General features: G+C 39.1%; 2 protein-coding genes across 5 annotated transcripts in view; one reads left to right on the forward strand and one right to left on the reverse strand.

The window, feature by feature from the left end:
• The window catches only part of Cep57 (centrosomal protein 57), a 28,470-nt gene extending 28,045 nt beyond the window's left edge, over positions 1 to 425 (reverse strand). For all 3 annotated transcript variants that reach the window (XM_023709516.1, XM_004626159.2, XM_023709515.1), the window contains exon 1: positions 161 to 425. In XM_023709516.1, coding sequence (XP_023565284.1) covers positions 161 to 205 — 45 coding nt within the window. In that variant the 5' untranslated portion in view covers positions 206 to 425. The remainder of the gene's footprint in view (positions 1 to 160) is intronic.
• Positions 426 to 1,063: 638 nt separating this feature from the next.
• Fam76b (family with sequence similarity 76 member B) lies at positions 1,064 to 20,996 on the forward strand. Of its 2 annotated transcripts, none has more exons than XM_004626162.2 (10): positions 1,064 to 1,475; positions 2,284 to 2,348; positions 3,064 to 3,118; positions 4,111 to 4,266; positions 6,117 to 6,313; positions 10,730 to 10,777; positions 10,958 to 11,038; positions 11,662 to 11,797; positions 13,092 to 13,193; positions 18,402 to 20,996. In XM_004626162.2, exons 1-10 carry the CDS (start codon positions 1,389 to 1,391, stop codon positions 18,489 to 18,491), a joined length of 1,017 nt encoding a protein of 338 aa, XP_004626219.1. In that variant the 5' UTR covers positions 1,064 to 1,388; the 3' UTR covers positions 18,492 to 20,996. The 2 variants fall into 2 exon arrangements, with proteins under 2 accessions (XP_004626219.1, XP_023565314.1); XM_023709546.1 differs by having other exon boundaries at positions 11,665 to 11,797.
• Positions 20,997 to 21,572: the final 576 nt, after the last annotated feature.

Below are 21,572 nucleotides of genomic sequence, written 5' to 3' on the forward strand. Positions count from 1 at the left end.
CGCGGGCAGCCGGGGTGCAGCCCACAGGCACAAGGGCGAGCCCGTCGAGGCCCCCCGCGCCGTCCCCGGACAGCGCCTGGGCCGAGGACGAACAGACACGCGAGCAAACGTACAAAAGCTGCCGGACCAGGGGCGCCTCCGAACGCCGACCGCCACTCACCGAGAACTGAGAATCAGAAGCCACCGACACCGACGCCGCCGCCATTGCTCGGGTCGCACAGCGCGCACCTCTGGCGGCTGGGTTCGCTTTGGGTTCTCGAGTTCTTCTTCAAGATTCTGGAGCCGCCCGCCAGGGGCCAGCCCAAAAGGAGCCCCAGATGGAAGGGGCCGCGGGCGCCGCTGCCGGGGCGAATACTCCCCCGCCACACACACCGCCCCACGGGGACGCCCACGCTCTAAGCGCGCGCAGAGGGCCTCACGTCCTAACCGACGTGCTTTATAACCAATCAAAGAAGAGAACGCAGTTTTGTGGCGGCAGAAATCCCGCCTCCTCCCCTGTGACGTCACAGGCAGCGCGCAGCCGCGCCTGCGCAGCGGGAACGCTGCGAGACGTTAGGCGAAAGGGGCAATTTTGCAAAGTGTTGACCTGACAGAGAAAACGTAGGCCAGGGGTAGAACGGTAGCTAATGACAACTGAACTGAAAGACGGGAGCCGAATAAAAGCGAGTGGAAAGTTCAAACACTCCAGTTCCCCGGGACTAAACGCCAGAGAGAGCGTGCGTGTGACTCGGGGACGCCTCTCCAGGTGAAGTACGGACATTCTGACCACCATCAGGGCTGGGAGGGCGTGGTCCCTCGGCCCAGGGACGTCGCGGGCGCCTGCGCCAACACCTGCCCGGCGGACGGGGCACTCTCACCACCCGGCACAGGCTGCTGCAGTCCTCGGCCGCGGCCGGGGCGGGGCGGGTTCGAAGCGGTTTCGCGCGCGGCGCCGCGCGCTCTCATTGGCCGGCGCCTCGCTTCCGTTGTGGGCGGTCCCTGCGTCACCCGGGCTGGCGTCGGGCGGGGCGGCCGGTGACGCGGCCCCCGCAGCCAATCAGCGCGGGAGGAGCGAGGCCGAGGAGGAAGCGGATCCGCGGCCGCGCAGTCAAACCGCAGCGAACGGCCCACTCCGTCTCCCTCCGCCGCTGTCGGGGCCTAAGCGGGAGCGGCCGGGACGGCGCAGCGGGCGCGCTGGGGCGGAAGTGTAGGCGGAGGGAGACGGCGGCGGCCGCGGGACCTTGCGCTCGCGCTGCGAGGCCCTGGTGGGCGCGCGCAGGGCAGGGGAGGGGAGGAGGAGGAGGAGGAGCCCGCGGCCCGGGCGGTAGTGGCGGCGGCGGCGGCGCCCGAGGCCCCCGTGGGCTCCGCCTCGGCACGGGCGGCGGTGGAGGAGGAGACTGAGCGGCAGGATGGCGGCCTCGGCCCTGTACGCCTGCACCAAGTGCACCCAGCGCTATCCCTTCGAGGAGCTCTCCCAGGGCCAGCAGCTCTGCAAGGTCCGTGGGCGCCGGGCGGGCGGGGTTCCTCTGCCGTATCCCGCGGGGCTGGGTGGCCGCTGCTCCGCACCCTGCTCTTCGCCGGCGCCTCGGGGTTTGCGAGTCTGGAGCCCCAGGACCCCCACCTTCCACGCCAGACTCTGTTTCCCAGAGCCCGGGCATCAGGTGGGAGAGCCCCGAGAGAGGAAGCCAGCGTCGTCTCCGCCCCGGACCGCCCCGGAGGGGGCCCGGGCCCGTCCGCGTCCCAGGGTCTCGGGTGGGGCTGGAGGAGGCAGACACCTGTCTGTGCCGCAGAGACCTCGGGGTGGAGACATTTTCATCTCAGTTTCTGCTGGGTCTGTCCTCTCTTCCACCAGGAGGCAGGGGACGGTTTTTGCACTTTCTTGCTAGGAACCCGAAGCCGCAAAGCTGATGGCATTCTTCCCTGTCCAGGAAAGCGAAGCGACTGGTTTGGGAACAGAATGCTCTATGATTTGGAGCTCCTCCTATCCCATTAAAGCCAGGATGCTGTCTGTGAGCAACGGTGCAAAATAAGTAGTTTCACATTTAACCACCTCTTGAAATCGGTCCTGACAGCTTTCTTAATTTCTGTAACATACTTTGTACATCTAATAAAGACAAAGACACGCGACACGCAACCCTCCTAAAGGAATTATTTTATGTTTGGCCATTTATATGTCATCCAGTTGTTCACACTGGGGGCAGTCCTTTCTGCTGTTTTAGACATTTGGCTAGATAGGATAATTTTCTGCAAGAAGTGAGATTTGGGACTCTGAGACATGCTGACTAATGTGTTGTCTTATTACAGGAATGTCGGATTGCACATCCTATTGTAAAATGTACTTACTGCAGATCTGAATTTCAACAAGAGAGGTTTGTATAATGAACAATTTTGGTCGCTAAAAATAAGTGTATAAAGAATTGAGTTATTACTGTATATTTTGAAGTATTTTTTAATGGTTTAGCCTGTAAAATTTTGTCATAAGTATAGATTGTGGGAGAGTAGTGACTAAAACCACAGTGGCTGTCGCTTTACAACTAAACTTTAGTTCACATATGAGGAAATAAAGGATAAGTTAATGAATAGGAAGTAGATGCCTTTGCTTGCAAATCTAAACAGTTATTGTGCATCTGTTTAAAAAGTGAAATGTAAATGGGCCTCAGGAGGGGTCAGGCTTACCAGCTGCCTTCCAAGGGTAGACCTTAGCAACTTGTGAACAGTGAAAGAATAGTGGAAACTTTTGAACAGGTGATTCTGTTTTGAGGACACAGAAGAAATTAACCTAAGAAAACAGAAAATGAATTCGTGAAGGTTAAGTAGGCACTGACGTGTAATCCTTTGCTTTATAATGGTGTGTTTGAAGATTTGCGGACTAGAGATAGAAGGATTTCTTGATTTTGTGAACCAAAGAAATTAAATTTATGAAAAGCCTAAAATCTTTATATTCACATTTTAAAAAAGTTATTTACTCTCAAATAGAATAAGTTTTAATATGAATCGTTGCTTTAAACATTTACTTTTTATCATAGTGTGAAATATCCCAGAAGCCTACAGAAATGTGATCATATCTGTATAATTCTTTTTCAGTAAAACTAATACAATTTGTAAGAAGTGTGCTCAAAATGTGAAGCAGTTTGGGACAGTAAGTGTCTTATATTTTCATTTCATGTTACTCCTGGTCAGTTACTGTTTTTCACAAACATCGACCTTATAAAGATATATAGTGCCATGTTCTTACATATTTTAACATGAGAATATTCTGTGAAATAAGATTTCTGTAGACAAATCTGATAGAAAATAGACAACAGTTGAAAGCTGCCAATTTGTGTGCATCTTTAAAAGTACTGTATTGAATTCCAATGTTAAAGACTCAGATATAGCAAACTCGTTATTGTGGAGAAGCCCCTCATCCATAAAGTACATACTCAAACTTTGCCCCTTAGAATTATTTTTGTGGCAGAACAATTCAGGTATTTTTCGCAAAACTTATGACAGTATCCTAGTGCAAGTTCTCTCAAATTACAGTCAGTGTTGGTATGTCAGTGTTACTTGTCACTGTTCAAAGTGCTGACCTAAGCATGTGTACTACCCAGAATTTCTTTGGACTGTCCAATAACATCAAGATATATTTGCTGTAGTTTAGGTTAAATTCAAATCATATTGAATGCCAGTTTTTAAAGTTGAAAATGGTTGTATATTTTTGTATCATATGGTTAAAAATCATTGTTTGAGTAACAGATTTTATAGTTGAGTTAACCAGGATATTAAATTAAATGCTTATACCCCAAACTGTGTATACATGAGATTTTCTTTATTGAGTACCTTTATTTTCATTATTGAGCACTTTTTATTGTGTGTTTGCTGTATCATGTTGCATGCCATGCAGACAGTGCATATATGTCTTCTGATTTTTGATAGAAAAATAATAGTTTTATGACTCAAGTCACTATTACTGTTTGAATCAATAGAAATGTAAGTGTCAATGGCAGGGTAACATACTTGACAAGGCGATTTTTTTTTTTTTTTTTTACCTATTTCCTTAATTTCCAAAGTATCTATAACATTGGATATATTTTGTGCAGCAAATATTTATTATTTTCAAATGTCTCAAGACATTGTGTGACTGTTTTTCAGCCCAAGCCTTGTCAGTACTGTAACATAATTGCAGCATTTATTGGTACCAAGTGTCAGCGCTGCACAAATTCAGAAAAAAAGTATGGGCCTCCTCAGACCTGCGAGCAGTGCAAACAGCAGTGTGCTTTTGATCGGAAAGAGGAGGGGAGACGGAAGGTATGTTTATTTATGTTGTAGCATCCGGAAATGAACACCAAGCAAGTTAAAAATTACACTTGATACACTGAGACATGATCTATTTATTTGGGTCCCTAAAAGCTGATTATTAGATTATAAGATAGAAATAGTGAATTTTCTCCTTCACATTAAATATGAGTTCATGTCAATCAATTGCATCCCTATATTTTAAAAATTACTCAAGCCAGATATAGTGGTGCACATTTACAGCCCCGTGTACTTGGGGGGCTGATGCAGAAGGATGGTTAGAGTCCAATAGTTGAAGACCAGCCTGAGCAGTACAGTGAAACCCTGCCACAAAATGAGAGAGGAAAAGATTCTGTACCTGTCCTGCACTGTTTGGTTATCCTTCATTGGGTCTAGAGGATTTGTTACTCTGTTGGTCACTTGAGGTTGCTGATGTGACAACGATACGAGGTGGTACATTATCACATAACATTCAGTTAGTTTTCGCCTTCTGACACGGGGTCATATTTGAAACCAGTGTTTGTTTTTCTCTACCTACAGTGACTTAATAAGTATGTTTGTGCATGTGGCATTCCTCTGCTGGTGAGCACTCACACAGGCCTCCTGTTGCCTGTCAGTTTCAGTTGATTTGGAGGATGACTGTCTTTGTGGGGGCTCCTCTAGGTCCCCAACAGCAATGTATGTACCTTAGTTGTAAGACATGTCCCTCCAGCACTTCTTGTGTGAACAGACGGAAGACAAAAACCTTGTTCTGTTTTTGTAGATTTTGTCTCAACTTGGAAAGAAGTCTTTCCTTCCTTCCTTCCTTGAGTTACATACAATTGATTCTCATTATTAGCAGTAGCTGATACTCTATAAAGTTGCCAGAAACACTGAATTGGTGAATATGGAGCTACTGCTCCCCTCAAGTGCACAGTTAGATTCCTGCCTATGTCAGTTGACTAGTGCATAATTTACTTGGTGTTTCTGCTGAATAACACCATATATATGTTTGTATTATTGATTTATTAAATTGAACTTATGGCTGTCATCACAAAAGATGCCTGAACAAAACTTACCCAACGCACTTTTTTCTGTAAGGCATATCACAGCCTTCCTGAATTTAGGAATGATGTCCAACACACTGTCTCTTGTGACCATATTAAATATATCAAAACCACAGTACTGAATAGACCAAAAAAGGATGGTTGTGTACAGCATAAGCACGAAAACAAGGAAGTGGGCCACTTTGCCTGAGCCGAAATGGGTGCTGTTTGGTAACTGCCCTGTGCCTGTGGGTGAGTGACCACAGATGTGTTACCAGTATTGGTTTTGGGTTATAGATACATTTTAGCAAGTAGGCAGTCTGGAAATGATGAGAATCTATTGTATATCTTCTGTGAGCTTTCTTGTTTCTCTGTAAATTCATACTTAGGGTTGTGGGAAATTTTAGTAGTTACACAGGAGTAGAAGAATTCAGGCTAGATTTCTTGAAAGAATATCAGTTATTTGTGCCTTTTTTTTTTTTGACTGGGAATTGAACTCAGGGCTTTGTACTTGCCAGGCAGGTGACTGTGCTGCTGAGCTACCTCCCTTGCCTATTTGTGCTTACCTTCTAGTAAGGGTAACATTTCTCTTCAAAATGAAAACACCTCAACTAAGGGAAGTGCATCAGTCATCTGCACCAATTTTCTGATCCTCTGAACAAGCATTTTCCCAAGTTTCAGGAAAGTAATTTCACTTCCATTTTGCAAAAATTTTGGATGCACACATTCACTAATTTTTGGATGTGTATGTGAAATGTAACTGGAAGGTGAACACTTGATTTTGCTTATGGCCAGCTTACACAAATACTTAATTTAGTACACATATTTTCTTAAAAGGTTGATGGCAAGTTGTTATGCTGGCTTTGTACGTTATCATACAAGAGAGTTCTACAGAAGACAAAGGAACAGAGGAGGAGCCTGGGATCCTCACATTCAAATTCTTCATCCTCGTCTCTTACTGAGAAAGACCAGCATCACTCGAAACACCACCACCACCACCAGCGTCACCATCGCCACAGTAGCAGCCATCACCAGTAAGTTCTTGGAAGTGACGTCTTCTAAAATCCCTTCTGGCATTTCTAAGCTGTATCAGTGTCTACTGGTACATGTTTGCACATAGTGACTATATGCTAGTCAGGTTTACATTACAGTAAGCTGCTTGAGTATCTTAAGTCTGGCTGGCTCCCCTACTTTATGAAGGAAGTATATGGAATTAAACATCCGGCTTGTTCAACTTTTATTATAATAGTTGTAGGACATTTATGGAGTAAATCGAAAATGATAAGTAAAGCCAAAATACAAATACCAGTTAATACTTCAGTGATTTTAGTTACCAAAAGTATCTTCTGTTTTGCAAATTTACACCAGTAACTGCAAAGTATGGAGTCTTTTTTGAAAATACATTGTAGCATTGTCATTTATGAGATGATAAAAGCTTTCTCTTAGCCAGGCATGGTGGTGCACACCTGTAATCCCAGCAGTTGGGAGGCTGAGCTGGAGGAGCACTTGAGTTTGAGGCCAACCTGGGCTACAAAGAGAGTTCAAGACCGGCCTGAACTAGATAGTGAAACGCTGTCTCAAAAAGACAATTCTTTCTTTTCCCCCCTGTATAGATTTAATCAAGGAGTTTGCTCATAGTTAAATGTGAACTACATTCCTGCCTCCTAAGGAGCATTCTGGGGGTTTCTCAAAATGTAAGAAATATCATTTTTAACTAATGGTACTTCACGATGTTTTAAAACACAAGTAGGAACTCTGTGCAGATTCAGAAAGTGGATGCCTAGTATATTTTGGAACACATACTTTTTAAAAAAGTTTTTTTTTTTTTTTTTGGTTAAGAATATAAAATAGTGATAGAAAAAAACAGCATTAGAAATGATACAAGATTTCACTAAGCAAAGTAATAGGAATACAATAATGGTTGCTGTATTACACGATTGTCTCAGTTACTCTTCTCCTTGCTGAGGCAAATACCCAACACCCAAGATGAAGCAAGGAAAGGCTTATTTAGCTCACAGTTACTGGAGGTTTCAGTCCATACTCAGCTGGCTCCAAGTGGCACATGGCAGAGAGCAACCTTTCATGGATGTGGCAGAGAGCAGAGAGGTAATGGGAGGCATCAAAAACAATGGCAACAGAGAGCAAATCTGTCCCCCTTAAGTTATATTTAGGCTATCTGCCCCAGCTGGGTGTAGTATCTGCCCCAGGAGGCACGAGGCTTTGGGGGGACAACCGAACCCAAACCATAATAGTGGTGCTGTCTTCAAATTAGTTGTCCAGATTACCAGATATAGATGGGTAAGATTCATTTCAACAAAACAACAAGTTATAAGAAATTCCAAAGAGGAAAGGAAACAAAGTGAAAAAAGAAATTGTAAGCAATAACTGTTCCTTTCAGAAGACCAGCAGAAATTGACAATACAATTATCCAATCTTTTCTGCATATATGCCTAAATATAGCTTTTCCTTCTTTCATTTGTCCTTTTCCTTATCCCAATTTTTCCTTCCCATTGAGTGGTTAGTTGCAGATAAAATTTGTCATGAAGATTCTGTTGGTGTTCACTTTCACCCGTCAGGGTTTTCTAGGTGTGACAGTGGTGGTCTGCAGAAGAGTGACTTCTGGCAATTTGAAGAAATCCTGTAGTCTTTTATTATCCTAAAAAGCAAAAGAACATAAATTTTTTTTTCTCTTTTGTAAGGAAAAAAAATGACAAAATAACTACATACTTAGTGGCATATGCCATATTTGTGCTTTAGGTCTTTCTGGATTTTTTGTTTTTGAGACAAAGTCTCACTGTGTAGTTCAGGCTGGCCTTGAACTCACTGTGTAGCCATGGCCAGCCTTGACTCGATCATTGTCCTGCCTCAGTCTCCGAGCACTGGGATGGTAGGTGTGCACCACCACACCTGGCTGCCAGGCCTGTTATGATGACTTCCAAATTTATGTTTGTCTTGTCCTTTCATAGCATGCTGTAAAGGAGCATCGTTGGCATGTTTGTAAATTATGTGACAGTCACTTTCTTCGGGTTCCTGAAGCACACATGGTTACCCTTGACTGTCCGCCTAAGTCTCTATTAAATGGCATGCATTTGCTTTGCATGTGACCCACCCTTGAGCAGCTGTTTGCTACTCACAATGCCTGATGTAGTGTAAATGCTGCCCTACCCTATGGCTTATGAACTAGTGAGAATCTGTCACTGCGGTGCAACATCCGTAAGCTGCTTCTGGCAGTGACAGAGTACTTAGAATAACAATTCAATGGAGGAAAGGTTTATGTTGGCTCAAGGTCTCAAAAGTTTCGGTACCTGGCTGTGTGGCTCCATCACTTTAAGGCCATTGCAAGGGAGAAGTGTCGTGGCAGGGCAGCAGGGAAACAGAAGGGACATGGCAGTGGGAGGGGAGCCCCACGACCTTCCTCCACCTGGCTTCCACAGCCTGTTCAGCTCTGAGCTCATTGGTGGGCTGTCACAAGCCAGTCTCTTCTCCTGGCTTCCCCTCAGAATGTTGCTGCCCCTCTGAATGTTGGTGTGGGTGGAGCACTCCAGGCAGGAGTCTTTGAGTGGCCTTCATGTATAACCATAAGCACCCCCCAACTTCCTTTTTCCATCTTCAGTTGGTTGAATCTTCAGGTGCTAAACCTGAAGATACAGGTGGCAGCTGAACTGTTTTTATATCTGGTGACTAGTGACGATATTTGAACAACCAGCTCGTATGTTGGATTCTTTTTGTTGAGTTGATCTCGCTGTAGGTCAGGCCAGCCTGGACCCATGCAGCCTAGGATAGCCTTGAACTGGAGACAGTCCTCGTGCCTCAGCCTCTAGAGAGCTGGGAATACAGGTGTGCGCCACCACGCCCAGCAGTAGAGCAAATACAAGGAAGGTGGTATATGTTATAATATGTGGTGACTGGTGGTGGCACTAAGGTCACCCTGACCTGGGGAGCGGTCATTCTCAGAAAGCTGAGAGTTCCAGTGCTGCTGACTACTCACAGCTCTTGGTGATCTGCCTTCACGTGTGGCTGACGTGCCTTGCTGATGCTCATGCTGCAGTAAAACTATAAAAGAACCAAGCACATGCCTCAGTGTAGCCCCTCCTTGGCACCATCAAGGATGACTTGGGGGTGGTGTCAGCTGCTCTTTCCCCTTTGTGTTTGTTTACCGCTGAGGATTGTCTTTACTTTTCACTTTGAAAACTTCTATGGCTTAGGGAACAAGAAATGTCATGTAACTTGTCTAATGCTAATGTCCCCATAACATACGTAATGCCATTTTACAGATAAGTTGGACAGTTGGATTGGTAAGTGATGCATTGAAGTGCGAGTACAACAGGAACAAACAGGGTTCGTTGTAAATTATGAAGTGCTTATTAATATTAGGGCAAAATGGAAAAAAGCCATATCATATGCAAATACAAAATTATTTTTGACTATTAAGTTTCCTAATGTTTGCAGCATGAGTTCCTCAGAATATTGACTAAGAAATAAGTACTCCGTTTTTGAGTGTTGTTTTCCCCCAGTACCTTGAATCGAATTCAGGACATTGCACTTGAGAAGCAGATGCTTATACTATTGAGCTTTTGCCCCAGCCCTTGTTTTTAAGTTTTTGAAGTATGGAGTCAGTACTTGAGAGGATTTGTATGAAAGTGGGAAAGAATCCAAGTAATTGAGATAGTCTTTCACCAATTTGACACATGATTCTCAGTAACTGGAAAAAAATCTTCATTAAGGATTACAGGAAAAATCTTAATTTTTAAAAAAAATATGTTATTTTATTCTTCTTGTTTATGATACTGAGGGTCAATCCCAGGGTGTATGTACCCAATGTTAGCCAACCACCGCAGCCCCAGAATCTTAACTTCGAGGATACACATTTTCTGTAAGAAATAGGAAAGGCAGCCAATGTACAGTAAGTTCTAGATTTTGGAATTACAGATCTTTGCTATAGATGTCATTCATACCTGAATACCTCAGCTCTTGGTGTGGTATATGTGGTATATTAAATTGAATTACAGGAATTCAGTTTAAGAGGAAAATATGCTATCATGGAATGGCCTGTTCTAAAGAAATTAAGTTAGCTACTAATTGGATTAGAATATATTCCATTAGGATGTGATTTATTTAGTATATTGACTTAACTGAAAACTTAATTTTGCCTATCTTTGAATATGATGTACAAAGTTTTTTTATGACACACATAATTTAATTCCCACGAAGAAAAAAATTTGTAAAATATAGATGTATTAAATACATGTTGGTGGCTGGGTGTGGTGGCGCACACCTGTAATCCCAGCACCCGGGAGGCTGAGGCAGGAGGATTGCTGCGATTCAAGGCCAGCCTTGGCTACAAAGTGGGTTCAAGGCCAGTCTGAACTGCATAGTGAAACCCTGTCTCAAAAAGACAAAAAGAAAAGCTTAAATACATATTAGTATCAGATGTTGTTTATGTTTTTCAGAATCAGCAATCTAAGTCCAGAACAAGAACAGGGACTGTGGAAACAGAGGTAAATACATTAACATTTGCTAAAGTTTTTGACATGTCTTAAAATTACATCATTTTAACTTCATTACATAGGCTTTCAAAAATTTTAGTGATACTCAGTAATATTTTAGGGGAAGAAAACTTATAATTTGGTGCCTGTGCCCTTTTTACTCTACTTATTCTTATTCTTATTTGGTTTCAGCCATAAATCCTCTGCAGCAATTCAGAATGAAACTCCAAAGAAAAAGCCCAAATTGGAATCTAAGCCATCTAATGGAGATAGGTAAAAATGAGTTCCTTATTGTTTGCAAAAATTCAACTTAGTATGGTTTTTGCCAGTTATTACTAGATAAGAGCAAAGAAATATGTTATCTTCTACATTGACTTCAAGTCACCTAGCTAAAAACATTTTAACTTAATTTTGGCAATAAGAAAGTGGCACTAAACTGTTGTTCTAGTTGGGGAATAAAGTTGGGTATTGCAAAAAGAAAACATCTGAATAGAGAAGATTATCTTAATTACTTTTCAGAGAAACACAGATCTGATTGTAGTATTTTAAAATTGACCTGCTTAGAAAATGTTTTAAGATTTAAAATATTATGAGTATGACTTTGTTTTAGTTCATTAGCCAAAAGTTTGCTGATGTTACTGTACAAATTGGCTGCCTATTGCTTTACACTAGAAGTATTGACCCCCTAAAAGCTAATACTGAATTATATTTCTGCAGGTGTATGTAATGTGTGCCATTAGTAAGGTAATTTGCCAGTTGCATCCATTTCTGTCAGGTACATATTTTTTTGCATTAGCTTTAAGGATGTTTGTGGAATTGTCTAATTTATGCAATTTGAACACCTGCTAATTTTCCTTGTATGTCATTTAACTATGTTTTACTTCTTTTCTTTTTAGTAGCTCTATAAATCAGTCAGCAGATAGTGGGGGAACAGACAATTTTGTCCTTATAAGTCAACTGAAAGAAGAAGTGATGTCACTTAAGCGTCTCTTGCAGCAAAGAGACCAGACCATTTTAGAAAAGGATAAAAAGGTAAGAACGAGGTTCACTGAAGTGTGGTAAGATTTACATTTTGACTTTTTGATTATTCTTTTTCTTTTAAAAATTTGGTAATGTTTGTTGTATATGATTCTTACAAGATAAATTTCAGAAGCTAAATTAGAATCAAAGCCTTCTACCTTTCAGAATTTTTGTATTTCCAAGAATAACAATGGAGTAGTAATTTCTGAACGTTAGTTTTCAGTAAGCATGCAATGTTTTAAAAGGTCTATCTAATATCTTCATTTGTAAATGGAGATAGAAATGAAATACTGTATAAATTCTTGAAGCAACTGCAGTGTATTTAAGTATACCAGTCAGGTGATTGGTATGAATTACATTTCAGAACAGAAATTCTTGTATAAAACATTGAAGGGGGAATTTAAAATTTGAATCTTTCAAAAAATAAAATCTTTCATTTGAATATAAGACTGCAACTTCATGTTGATGTTCTACATCCTTTGGTTTACTAGGTGCTGGGTAATTACAAAGATGATAAATAGATCCAAAGTTTTTGAAGCCCATGTAATAAACAATTGAAAAATAATCTAAGTTGCTTCTGTATGGTTCTGATAATGAAATTATGTAACAATTTTTAGTTTGAAGTTATAAGATGCTTCGTGATTTATGCCATTTATATTTGTGAACAAATAATCATGTAGTCTTTACCTCCTCAAACCAGTGGGATTTTTTCTTACATTTCTCTAAAATAGTAAATCCCTTTCTGTACTCATTCTGCTTCAGTTTTGTTTTCCATTTTTACCTCAAGTAAAAATGGCATTGTGGTGATACTGTGTGTATAATCGTGGACAGAAGTTTACCAAGAAAAGCAGCAGAGCTCTTGGGTGATGAGAGTGCTCCCCTTCATTCTTGCCCAATATGAAGCATTTTCCTTTTGTCATTGAACGTTTATGTTAACCTGAAAGCAGTTGTTTTGCTAGTTTATGTGAACATGAATCATATTTTAACTTAAGTACTTCCCAAAGTATCCTTAGGCTTTTCTTTCAGCATACCAGTTGTCAGACTGTGTCCAGAAACAGCAAAACCACTTCTCAAAAGTTTTGCTGGTCAAGTATTATCTTAACATTGAGATTATATTCCAGTTAAGTAGATAAGACTTTTCACAAGTTAAATTCTAGACAACTGTAGAACTATTAATATTAACATCTTCCATTTTTACAGTAGCTGAGTTTATTGTAAAGATTTTTTCAGCAGTTATGTGGGCAAAACTTACCTATGTGTGCATGTACACATTTATATATGCATCTCCTTTTTCTTTTAATCTTAGTTAACTGAACTAAAGGCAGACTTCCAGTACCAGGAGTCAAATTTAAGAACAAAGATGAACAGTATGGAAAAAGCTCACAAAGAAACTGTGGAACAACTTCAGGTAAATGATGTTATTTATGTAAAGCAATACAAGGAAGGCTGTACTTGGATAATAGCATTTGCTGACTTAGGCTGAATTAGTATCATTATTTTACTTATCTTTGTAGCATTTTCTGTTTTAATGTTTTGAATACTGACTCCATTAAAAGTTATTGTTTGTAATCACTAGAAAGGCAATTCTGTACATTAGTCCTGAAAAAAATTTGAGAAGGAGTTTCAGAAGAAGATATATTATTGGAATATCTCTACTTTCTCATTAGGTTAACAGCAAAAGATTGAATGATGTATTCATGGAACTAAAATATAAATGAGATCTTTAGTACAATTATTTATCTTTTAATCTCCAGATCTTAAAAAATGACATGAATGTAGAAAAACAATTGTCAGGAATCTTGAATGAAAGAAATGTTTGTTGTCTGGAGTGATTTAAATTGAGTGTAGTTAATCTGTGTACTATGGCTTTCAGATGTCAAAGCCAAGTCATCCATCTCAGTCTCAGAGTAGGGGGAAGGACATCAACAGGACTGAAAGGCGCAGAATAAATGGTATCAAAGTAGCAAAGAGGGTTAGAACGCTGTGTCTGGCTACAGAGATGATGAACATCCAGTACAGATACAGGTTGCTGTCGTAAACCTTAAAACTTTGTACTACCTGTATGTTACAATTTAGAAATGAGATCACACTCAGTTAGTTACAGACACTCCATCAGGTAAGTTCTGACCTTGTAGAACTAATGTTCGAGTAAAATGGTTTAAGAGGTTTAAGTCTTAGAAGGATATATGGTGTCAGTACATAGACATCAAATTTGATGAAACAGCAGTTTTAAAAGAAAGCCAGCCAGCCCACCCTAGTTTTTTGTTACTTTTTAAAAATGCTGTGTTAACCCTAAGGGAGGTTGACTGTTCTTATGTGGTGGCTTTGTATCTTTCCAAGTAGCGTACACTGAGTGAGACTTAGGCACTTGCTGATGAAGCCAGAGTGCAGACTATCTGGCCTGAAACCTGATCTTACTGTTAAAATTTTGAAGAACTCATAAAACTGGGACATAGTAGGCATTCAAATAACTTGTTAAATGAGTGGTGATTCATGGAAATGCCCATCTGCCATCTGTCCTGAGAGATTGCCTATATCCTGTGGTATATTAATTTCTGTTTTTTACCCATTGCCAAGTACTACTGTTAGTTTTTGATATTCGAATTAAGTAACAGTGAATGACTACTTGGAATATAATCTTCCACCTGTTGATCTTTGAGTTAAGGTGATGTACCCAAAGCTGTGAGGTAAATCCGGAATGAGTTGACATTGTAACTGTGAGCATAACTTATGTGTGATTTAATGTAGTACTGTCCACTGCTTGAAAAAGTTTTTATTTTAAAAATAGCTGTAGACTGGGTGTGGTGGCACACACCTCTAATCCCAGTTCTTGGGAGGCTATGAACAGGCAGATCACTACAAGCCTGATCTAGTAGTGAGACCCTGAAAACCCTGTAGACCCTTCCCTAAAATACAAAAAATAATAATAATTTTAAAAAATAGTTGTAAGCACTGGAGAATCCTCTTTGCTTTACCCTGATTAGTATCTGAAAGCTGCCTCCTCTTGGCTACTAGTTAAAGTTTCATATTGTTACTGTAGTAACTAGTATTTATATAGAAGTAGGACATTTCAATATTGTTTCATATATGTTGTTTTACTTTTTTTAATAACTTATGGAAATGCTCATTTTGTAGACGAACCTGGTCACAAAATTAGTGAGAAATAGAAAAATATCTTCTGCCCCAGGTTTTCACCTGTTCTGCACCATTCCCACTACTTGACGTTATACAGGTTTTTTATTTTGTTTTTTAATTACACCATTCCCTGTACTCTTTATGTTATTTCTAGAGACATTCTGCCCTAAGTGCCATCTTTTTACCCACTCCTTTTGGCAGCCGGTGTGGGATTTTGTAGTGAACTGAGTAAACATAGTTACTTTCTTATTTTTAGGAATGGAATATGAGAAAGAATTAAACTCTAACAAAATTTATCTTACTCTAATAACTGGTAAAATACTTTAAACTTTCAACCTTGGTAGTAAGCACTGATCATCACTAAAACATGTGTAAAAAAATAGCCCATAAACACTTAAGAATTCCAAATACAAATTTTATTCTGTTAGTGCAGATAAGTAGCTAGAAAGGGAAACCAACATTTGTATGCCTGCAATGTACCAGTCATTATTTTAGGTTGCTTTATGTATTTGATTCGTTTTTTCGTTTTTAAAGCACTGACTTAAAGAACTGTAGTTTCATTCAGTATTACACCTGGAAAGATAGATTCCAGAAAACAAAGTGGTAGAACCAGGATATAAAGCAGGATCTCTGTAATTCTGGTATTTTTCACTTTAGAGTAACACATAACTCACTTATGAGTTTAAATAATTTCATTTACTTTTGCAGGGAGCATAATAAAGAAAAATTCTTATGATAATGTTGAAATGTGTATATATTAACACATTCCCACTGGCTTGAACCACCAGTGGTATGTGCATGACTTAAAACACTGCGGTATACTGTGCTTGTGCCAGCCGTTGCACAAACGAATGTAATCCCTTTTATTAGTCTTTGTACTAATACGTAAAAAGCCACATGAGGGAATAGTCATGTGTACCACCACTGGTTCAAGAAGCCACCTGGCAGCAAGACATAGCCGTTACAGCTTCATTGTGTGTGTGGTGATATTTAGTATGTCCAAGTGAAGGTATATTGGAATTCATGTCTTCTTAACAACTGATACACTGTTTATTTTAAAGGCTTTTCTTACGTAACGGATCAACAAGTAAAGGTGTTGGTGGTGTGATTAGGGACTGAATACATAAATGCAGCTTGAAAATTAGTTGCCAGAGCATTAAAGGAAAAACTGCTTTTAAAGTCTAATTTTGGCCAGGCATGATGGTGCATGCCTGTAATCTCAGCTCTCTGGAGGCTGAGGCAGGAGAGGATGGTTACAAATTTGAGACCAACCTGGGTTACCAACTGAGCTCAAGGCCAGCCTGAACTTACATAGTGAGACTCTGTCTCAAAAAGACATTAAAAAAAGACCTAATTTTGGAGATCTTGCCTTTTGTACCTGGAATATAAAAATAGTTGATTTTTAAAATTTTCTTGATTGAAAAATTAATTTGGAGGTTCACTTTGTAGGCTTTTTTTTTTTTTTTTTTTTTTTTTTTTTTGGTATTTTAGGGAAGGGTCTACAGGGTGTTCAGGGTCTCACTACTAGATCAGACTCACAGTAACCTGCCTGTTTACAGCCTCCCAAGTGCTGGGATTACAGGTGCGCACCACCACGCCCAGTCTCAGTTGCATCTCAAGGCACCCTGGGCGAGGGGCCGGCACAGCAGGCCCAGGGATCAAATCCAGGCCCCGTGGCAGGCCCTTTAATCCACTGAACGATTTGGCCCGCCCTGTAACCATTTATCATATCAGTATAAACATTTGAATATGAATGTACCTTGTAGATCTGGTGGTGGTCTCTTTGAGGCAGATTTGTAGATATAGTCATTTTTTATGTTCTTCATGACTTTATTTTGAAACTGTAATAAATTCTGAGGGTTTGGCTCATGCGTCTGTTATAGCTGTAAATCAAATAGCTATTGAGAAAAAGAATTTATTGACCACAGAGGCTGGTACACTGAGTAATAAAACTGAGTAATTATGAGTATGCCACCTGATATTCTCTACCAATCATCTCAGTTAATTGACTGAGTTACTCAAATTATGAAGTTTATATTCTTTTGGATACTTTCTTTTTTTGTATTATTTTTAGGGAAAGGTCTACAGGGTGTTCAGGGTCTCACTACTAGATTGGACTTGTAGTGATCTGCCTGTTTACAGCCTCCCAAGTGCTGAAATTACAGATGTGTGCCTCCACACACAGTCTCAGTCCCTGTCTCAGTGCGCCCTGGGGGCAGGGCCAGCATGGCAGGCCTGGGAATTGAACCCCCGGTCCCTGTGCCTGCTTGCAGGAGCTTTAATCCACTGAGCTATTAGGTTGGCCCTTGAATGATTTTTAAATGGAGTTTGCAGGTCAATTTGAAATTAAAACTGGATTGTCACCTAAGATGTATAATTACTGCTGAGTAGGGCAATACCCTGTTCATCATGCAACTAAACATAAAATGACTCCATTAAACAAGGTGGCACTGAGAATATTTGCAGTTGAAGCTCCTAGGTCTTAATTAGGAAGAATTTGGGGAAGAATAAGGAAATAGACATACAAATGCTTGGAAATGTTTATAGTTCATGAAACTTTTTTAATGTGGCATACAGAGATGATGCGAGTATTGTCTACTCGTACAAAAGGTAAAGGGTGGTTTGTACCACCAGTGGTACCGCTGCTTGGAGGAACATTTAGAGTAGAAAAAGAGAAGTATGTCCTGAAAACATTTAAAAACCTATGAAATAAAACGTTTGAAGCCTCACCGGAGGAAGTTTTAAAGCGTCATGGCAGTGCTTAGTTTCTAAACATTTTGGCTCAGGAACTTTAGAGGTGTGTGTGTCATTGGAATATATGTGAGTTTCCGGAGTTTGTAGACTGCAGGATGGCAGAGGCAGACAGAGTATGAAAATACTTGTTGAGCATGTCTGCGTACACAGTCCTGCTGAACACTAGTGGTTCTGGCAGCACTGTGGATCAACGGCTGCGTCTTTGTCAGTGATAGATGAGATTTGGCCAAGTGATGAGTATTTTTGCAAAAATGATTGGTCTTACATTTGTTCTCCAAGAAGGTAAACATCAAATGAAAGACTTTATACAGCTTACTGGAAAGTAATCCTCTCACTTGATTTATTCTTTGATTTTCTTTCTATAAAGTCAATTTATTTAAATAGTTTTCATTTTCAAGTAAAAAAATGTATATTTTTTTCCTGTCTTTAAACTTTGAACCTTCTTTTAAGTGGATTTACTGTATGACTTTTTTTTTAAGCCAGCAGTGTCTTTGGACAGCAATTATATTTGACGTTTACCAGCAGGACTGATTAACCAGTCTACACTTTTCCCTGCACTTGTCTATAACCTGAAAGGGATAAACTTAAATATACCAACTCTTTCATTTGATCTGTTAGTTTTCACTGAACTCTTTTTTTTTTACATAAATGAACAGCATTAAGTAGTGTTCTTCAGGATGACTCAATATGTCAGACTTTTTAAATCTTCAATTTTTGTCTCTCACAGGCTAAAAACAGAGAACTACTCAAACAGGTTGCAGCATTGTCAAAGGGTAAAAAATTTGACAAAAGTGGAAGCGTACTAACATCTCCTTGAGAAAGTATTTGTTAAGTGTTTCTGCTTACAGTGTAAATTTGGGGGATGAATTCTGTGAAGCCCTTAAATTCTGTGTAGTGCAAAAAATATTTTTGCGCATCAGATGCATTGGTGTGTTTCCTATTCACTTTTGTAACTGATATATAGCATTTTTTAAGTTGTAAAACATTCAAATAAAACTTCAACTGGTTTGAAGTAACTTTTTACATGATTTGATATCCAAGAATTTTTTGCCAGCAATAGTATTAAACAGTTGTAAAGGAGTGCATGAGTAGTGCTCTTTATAAAATGCAACATGCAATAATAGAGTAGGAAGGGTTTTAAGAAGTCAGAGCAGCAGGGTTTTTTGGGGTTTTTGTTTGTTTAACACTATGCTAGATTCAGATAAATAGTTTTTAATTAGAAGTACAAAAACTTTTAAACAAGGAAAATGGTTAACACTGGTATTTTGGTATTGTATTTTTACTTTGCATCAACATGAATTCATGAATTTAGGAGAGAATCATGGTGCTTTTATTAAATGAATTCCAGAGTACATGTAAATATGTTTTTAGAAGCTACATCATTATCATGAGTTAGTAACCTAGCATTGTCATTATTAGTATAGAAGTTAATGTTTATTGTACAGTATCCTGAGATAAAATGTGTTTTTGTTTTGTAAAAAAACTACTGTAGATTTTTACTTACAAGTGCCTTTTTGCCACCTGTTTTTATTTATAGGAATGCTGATCTTTTGTACATAGTTTGTTTTAAAATCATGTTTAATAAATGTTTGTATATAAATGCATATGTACAGAAGCCTATTTCAAAAAGAAATCAAAGTTGCTAGTAACATTTTTGAGGTTGCATTAAAAACTAACTGATAATGCATATAGATTAGATTTTGTGGTTAGTTTCTGTGATACTGGGAAGCTGTTGGTTATTGAATGCATTTAATTATTTTGAAATGATTCCCTAAAGATCTAATTTTAAATCATTTCTGATAGAGTAATTTTATTTTTTGTTATAAGGCTTCATGTTCATATTTTGTGAGTTACATGGTTTGCTTTATATTTTTAATATAAAATTTCTGTAAAATTTATAATGTTTCTACAGTGGTCCATATATCTGCTTGCCCTATAATTTGTGGGAATATCTAAGTTAATATTTATGTATATCATACTTAGTTTATAAATTTAATGCAAATCTAGAAAAAAACATTTTATAATCTATGCTTATCTTAAATTGGAGTCTACTGTGAGATTCAGGCACTATGTATTAAGTAAATTGTTGCAAAGTCTTTAAATTTTTCTATGTAAAGTAAAGGAGGTAAGAGATAGGTTATATGGCTTAACTATATTCTCATCAAGTAGTTCTCAGTCTGCAGTATAATTTGATCTGCTTACTTTCAGTTCAGACTTAGTTCAGTTTTGAAAGCTCAGGCATTGTTAGATACACTGTATGAGATGAGAGAGTTCTTTCCTTTATAGAAATTTATAGACAAAGGTTAATTTGTTTTAAGGAAACTTTTATTAAATTGATCCGTTTTGAATGGTTTTAGACAAATGTTGATTATGAATTTATAACAAAGTGGCTTTCTTAAGACCACATGATGATTTTAACAGCTCCTATTAACATGATTCATGTTTCAGTTGAGTGTCCTTACAGTTCCTTATCATGCATTATAAACTGATCCTTGTCCAATTTGGAAGCATAAAATCAATTTGATTTTCAGTTAATAGTAAATGAGTCAGTAAGATTTGGAAAAAATTAAAAGAGCTATTTTTATGAGATTTCATGCAGTAATCTTAAATTTAGTATTCTCAACAATGGTGGATAATGCCTTAACATGGATTTTAGTGTTTGCAAGATGTGCTAAATTCACAAGAAAATTGTCATTATCTTTCTTTAAAATTTATAATGTTTTATATTCTGCTTTCATAGCCATTTGTCAATCCGCAGTGGTCATTATGGTTCTAAAATCAACTTTTAGACTTCTTATACCTTGTTGGAGATGCAACAAAAGAAACCTTTCCCAACCCCAGCTAACATTAAAATCAAAAATAAGTTTTAAATAAGCTTTGTAATTTCTAAGGCTAAAATCATTAAGGGGCTTCACAGTATTTAGTCCTAATTAAAAACCTTCTCTTCGTTCTATGACTTTATTCATAAATTAAAATTTTTGCAATTGTATAAACTAGTAATTGAATCCCAGTCTGATCTCTAGTGCATTGACATCATGAGCTGATAATTCTTTAAGTGTGGACCTGTAAGGAGATATTATGGTGTGCTGTATTGTGCTTTTAGCCTGTTTTCCACAGTTAATTAGCATTTAACAGTGAGGGTCATTTTGACTCATTTATGTATTAATAGCCTTGTGAATATTGCAGTCCTTTTTAGATTGTATTGGTCTAAATATGCATTCTGCAGTGAACCTGTTAAGCTGTTCACATGTACATACTGTACTTGTACACATCTGACTATTGACATTTTGTACTTTTTCTAAATCCAATATTTCACAATAAAAACTTGTTAAAAAGCATTGTATTCCTTTCCTATTCCTAATGTAACTAATTACCATATATGTAAAATTAATGATTTTTAACAGTTTTTGGAGGCCAGAATTCCAAAATTGGTATCAATAGGCTAAAGTCAGTATGTGGTTGGTTTCTTCTGTAGGTCCTAAGGGAGAAGTCATTACCTTGCCTTTTTCAAATAATTTGAGTTGCGGGCCTTAGATTCTGTGACCTCAGTGATCCATCTTCACATTGCATGCTCTTCCTTTCTTCACCTGGTCTTCTCTGGTCTTACAATCTCCCTGTCTTCCCTCTAAGGGCCTTCAGGCAGCATTGTGTCCCATTTGAAGTGCTTAAAGTAGTCATGTGTACAAAATTCCTGCTGTTCACAGGTTCCAGGAATTTTCAATGTGAATACCTTAGAGAACTACTATTGAGTCTACTGTTAGCCTGAACATTTTCTTCATTTCCCACCATGAAGCCATTCTTTTTCTCACATGTTTTAATAACCAGTGCTATAAGAAAAGGCATAAGGTGGAGAAACATAATGGCTTAGTGACTAATAAGTAGAAGTCATTCTAGGAAG

The sequence above is a fragment of the Octodon degus genome, unplaced genomic scaffold (genome assembly GCF_000260255.1).
Source record: "Octodon degus isolate 3935 unplaced genomic scaffold, OctDeg1.0 scaffold00012, whole genome shotgun sequence".
NCBI lineage: Eukaryota > Metazoa > Chordata > Mammalia > Rodentia > Octodontidae > Octodon > Octodon degus.